The 5,044-nt window shown below is 33.5% G+C and overlaps 1 protein-coding gene across 1 annotated transcript; it reads left to right on the forward strand.

Annotated features, from left to right (window-relative positions):
- The first annotated feature begins 747 nt into the window (after positions 1-747).
- On the forward strand, positions 748-1,440 carry LOC148953133 (OCIA domain-containing protein 1-like). Its single transcript, XM_089087542.1, has one exon. The coding sequence runs from the start codon at positions 763-765 to the stop codon at positions 1,438-1,440; it is 678 nt and encodes a 225-aa protein (XP_088943668.1). The 5' UTR covers positions 748-762.
- The last annotated feature ends 3,604 nt before the right edge of the window (positions 1,441-5,044 follow it).

Below are 5,044 nucleotides of genomic sequence, written 5' to 3' on the forward strand. Positions count from 1 at the left end.
ATAAAAACCCATAGTTCCTAAAAAAGGAGTCAGATCAAAACAAAAAGTACACCATTAGAACCACCTTGTCCGAAACCCCTGTATAGGAAACTTTCTGTCCCTTGGCTTGAACAGCAAGGGAAATATATTGGCTTGAAAATCAAGAAAAGTGGCAGCTACTACAACATTCTGCCTAAACGGGATATTTTTTCTTTCTTCTTTTTCACAGATAGCTTGGCACTGGAACATCGTAGAGAGTTGTTCAATGGCTCATTTTAAAGGAAATCTCTAGATCTAGCAACTTTTGCACTTAATTTTTTTTTCAATTAATTATTTCTTACGAAAAACTTAATTTTTTATATACAATATTGACCAATGACGTCATAGTCGTTGGATGTAGTTAGTATTACATAATTTTTTAATAAAGAACGAATATTTTACCGATTATCTACTAATAACCATATATGACGTAATAAGTGACATGACGTAATATCTAAAACCTATTGTGTACTAATAATAGTACAGAATAGGTTTATGACTTAATGAGCGACTTGACGTAAAAATTGAAAAAATTAATTTTTATTTTATTTTCGTTTTTATTTTAGAATCGCTAAAGTTATAAACTGCAAAAATATTTATGGTGTCTGAACAATAGTTTTAATCTTTTAATTTAGACTAGAAAAATACCTGAAAATTTAAAAATTAGTTTAATTTTTTATTAGGTTCTTGATACTTGATACGGGATATAAAAATTTACTTCTTTTTTTTAGGGGCGATTTAATCATGGCACAGCAAGTTCAACAACCACAATTCCAATTTCCTAAGCTTTCTAAAGAAGATCAGAAAATTTATTCAGAATGTAGATCGGAAAGTTTCTACTACAGATGTGTTCCTTTTGCATTTGGCTTTAGTGCCGCCACGTTGTATGCTATAAGGAGCGGTTTTTTACAAGCTAGCCTTCGTTTTGGTGTTGTACCAAAAGTACTTGCTGCATCTTGTCTAGGCTATATTGCTGGAAAAGCATCCTACTCCAAAGCATGTGCAGATAAATTTATTCGATCTCCTACGAGTGAGTTGGGTGATCAGTTGCGTCGTCAAAAAGGTTTAAAGACAGCCGAATCTGACATAGATACTCCTGTGGATTTTGGAGTCCGTGTTGTCGCACCTCAGAAAACCCCTGATTATGAGAGCTATGGTGATCGTCCTTTATCAGGATTTTCAGACACATACACTCCATCATTGGATTTGGACTCGCGGTTCCTTGACAAAGGGGTAAATAACCCAGAGCCAGAAAAGACTGTTAACTACGACGAGCTGCGTCGCCGAAACAGAGAGGAATACGAAGAGCGTTTGAAGAGACCTATTATGCAAGAAAGGGACGTCCCTGCTATGCGTCCGCCTCCCGGAGTCTTTGAACCTCGGCAACCAAAAAACAAATATGGTGATAATTGGGAAGGTTAATAATCCATTCTGACTTTGGGACTTATAATTACTAGTCTTGTGATTAATAGAGTTACTCGGAAGCAGGAGAACTGGACGTTATATTTTGTTTTTTCAATAAATAGAAACTTGATGATGAGCAGGATTTTCTCTTCTTTTTTTTAAAAAAAAAGCTTCAAAATATTGAATAGCTTGTTATTACCTGTTAGCAGATTTTGTTGAAAAAATTATTGTTGTTTCCTCATAAATGTTTTAGCTTATGTTCTAGGCGGTAATATAAACAACACTCACAATTCCAGTATATTTCTGTTTGACATTTTCCCATTATCCCACAGCTTAAAATCCTATATAGCTTTGATGATAATTTCAGCAGCAATGAAAAAAACGGTCTCCTAAGCACCGAAATCGTTTTCTGACCTGCAAAAACTTTGCTGTTGACCTTTTTCCAGTAGAGAAAAGTTTGGTACTTATTTAGAATCCGGTAAACACGCGAGAAAACCGCATCGAAATCTCAAAGATTCTATATGAAAAATAGGTGTCCACTGCCTAGTGAGGTATTGCTCACTCTGTGAAAAAAATTTAAACTTCGGTTTTTTGGGGTTAAAGGGGCAAAAAAGGTACCTAGGTTAGGTTACGTAGTTAGGTAACGGTTAGGTAACGTAATATATGCTATGCTTTGCCACACCCCTAATGTGCAAATATATAGCCCAAATTTGTTTCTGAACTATTATATTTTTATCATACTTTGTTTTATTTCATTAGCATTAACCAAACTTCATTTCTCGTGTGTTTACCAGATTCTAAATAAGTACCAAAAGTTTAGCTGGTCATCTGTCTTTCCTGTGTCCATAGTCAATTTCGGTAATTCCAAAATATTCAAGTTTCAAAAATTTTCCATTACCCTGATTGTTAAGATCTTAGCCAAATGTGAAATAAATTCTTAAGTTCATAACGTTTGTAGTAACAACTTCTCAAAAACTCTTAAGGAAGCAAAACCCATCTGACAATAATCTGAACAAAAGATTTCCTAAATCTGTCTTAATTCATTGTTTTTAATTACTCACGTAATCAAAAAGTATCTTTGAACAGCACATATTATAGCATATGGCCATTATTTTCTTCACATGATTGCTAAGGTCTCACTTTCCTGATCTCAGGCCTTTCATCTCTGATTTGATTTTTTTGCGCTGATCCGGGTTGCAGCGGTAGCTAGCAAACTAGTAAGAGACGATCACGTCCAATGTTAAGATATATAAAAACCCATAGTTCTTAAAAAAAGAGTCAGATCAAAACAAAAAGTACACCATTAGAACCGCCTTGTCCGAAACCCCTGCATAGTAAAATTTCTGTCCCTTGGCTTGAACAGCAAGGGAAATATATTGGCTTGAAAATCAAGAAAAGTGGCAGCTACTACAACATTCTGCCTAAACGGGATATTTTTTTCTTTTTTCTTTTTTTTCTTTTTTTGTATCCAGAGATAGCTTGGCACTGGAACATCGTAGAGGGTTGTGCAATAGCTCATTTTAAAGGAAATTAATTGGATTAAAAATCTGTAGTAACTAAAATAAATTATTTCTAAAAGAGAATAAATTTTTCCACCAAAAACTGCATTTTGATGTCTTTTCACACTGCAGTCTTTCAAACATAATCGTATACCAGCGGTAAGAATTGAACCCACGCCTCTGAAGAGACTGGTGGCTAACACCAGTGCCTTGGACCACTCGGCCAGGCTGCCTCTCATAAATAAATATATATGTGAATTTGGGTTGCAGCAGTAGCTAGCAACCTAGTAATAGACGATCAGTCCAATGCTAAGAAATATAAAAACCCAAAACTCCTAAAAATAGAGTCAGATCAAAACAAAAGTACATCATTAGATTATAATAAAGAACGACCTCTTGCCTATACTAAATTATATAGGCCACCTAACTATAGTATAGGTTATATAATAAAGATCGAACTCTTCCCTATACTAACTTGCATACGCAACTTCACTATAGTTAAGATTACAGTATTTATATTATGCATCATTATAAATTATAAAAGGTTCAAATGTTCGAAGATTATAGAGTTAAAAATTTTCCCACCCCGGGAATCGAACCCGAGCCTGTTAAGTGAAAGTTAACTATCCTAGCCACTAGACCATATTGAACCACAAAGAAGTATGATTTAAGAGCCATATGCGTATTATTATTTCACCATACCAATTATAATAAGGCCAAAACAAAATCGTCGACTTGCAACCTTACTTTTGACACATAAGTTAAATCTTCATCAGGCTTAAAAAATGTTTTGCTAGTTTTACAAGAAAGAACGAACCTTAGTCCATATATATACAATAAAGAACGACACCTTGCCCATGTTAACTAAAACATAAATAAGGATTATGTAATTTCCAATAGTATTTATAATAAAGATCGAACTCTTCCCTATACTAACTTGCATACGCAACTTCACTATAGTTAAGATTACAGTATTTATATTATGCATCATTATAAATTATAAAAGGTTCAAATGTTCGAAGATTATAGAGTTAAAAATTTTCCCACCCCGGGAATCGAACCCGAGCCTGTTAAGTGAAAGTTAACTATCCTAGCCACTAGACCATATTGAACCACAAAGAAGTATGATTTAAGAGCCATATGCGTATTATTATTTCACCATACCAATTATAATAAGGCCAAAACAAAATCGTCGACTTGCAACCTTACTTTTGACACATTAGTTAAATCTTCATCAGGCTTAAAAAATGTTTTGCTAGTTTTACATGAAAGAACGAACCTTAGTCCATATATATCCGGGTTGCAGCGGTAGCTAGCAACCTAGTAAGAGACGATCACCTCCAATGTCAAGAAATATAAAACCCCCCAACTCCTAAAAAAAGAGTCAGATCAAAACAAAAAGTACACCATTAGAACCGCCTTGTCCGAATCCTCTATAAAGGAAACTTACCTCCCTTTGGCTTGAATAACAAAGAAAATATATTGGCTTGAAAATCAAGAAAATTGACTTTTACCACGTTATTCTCCACAAACGGGATATTTTTTTCTTTCCGCTTTTTCTTTCTGCTCAGCTAGCTGGGCACTGGAAAATCATAGAGAGCTGTATAATAGCTCATTTTAAAGGAAATTGCAACATCTAGTCACTTTTGTATTTAAAAATAAAATACTTTTTAAAGTAGAATCAATTTTGTCAAAAAAATTGCATTTTTGATGTATTTTCATACTGCAGTCTTTTCAAAGATATTTGAATTTTGAAGCAATAAAACAGTCCATGTAATGAACTCTATAGTAATAATAGCTACTTGTCTCAATAGTAACCGAAACTCCTGGAACCAAAATTTTCTTTTTTGGCTTAATCGCTAAAATTATTATGTAAACTGCAAAAATATTTATGATGCCTAATCAGTAATAGTAATTTTTTAATTTAAACAACAAAAATACATGAAAATTCTAAAATTAGTTTTGCTTTTTGTCTCCTGGAAGAAATTTTTTTTTCATCTCAGTTCAAATTTATTATTGTATCCTGTAACCCGTAAAGTACATATCTCCATATTATTGTCTCATAATTGCAATTATTTTAGTTTTCAGTCCAGAATCACTAAACTTATTATTTAAACTGCAAA

This window comes from Artemia sp. Qi Xiang Cuo, chromosome 4, assembly GCF_049724085.1.
Source record: "Artemia sp. Qi Xiang Cuo chromosome 4, ASM4972408v1, whole genome shotgun sequence".
Classification (NCBI taxonomy): domain Eukaryota; kingdom Metazoa; phylum Arthropoda; class Branchiopoda; order Anostraca; family Artemiidae; genus Artemia; species Artemia sp. Qi Xiang Cuo.

Excerpts from the sequence above, each read along its gene's own strand:
- LOC148953133 (XM_089087542.1), top strand. The coding sequence starts at position 763 with ATGGCACAGCAAGTTCAACAACCACAATTCCAATTTCCTAAGCTTTCT.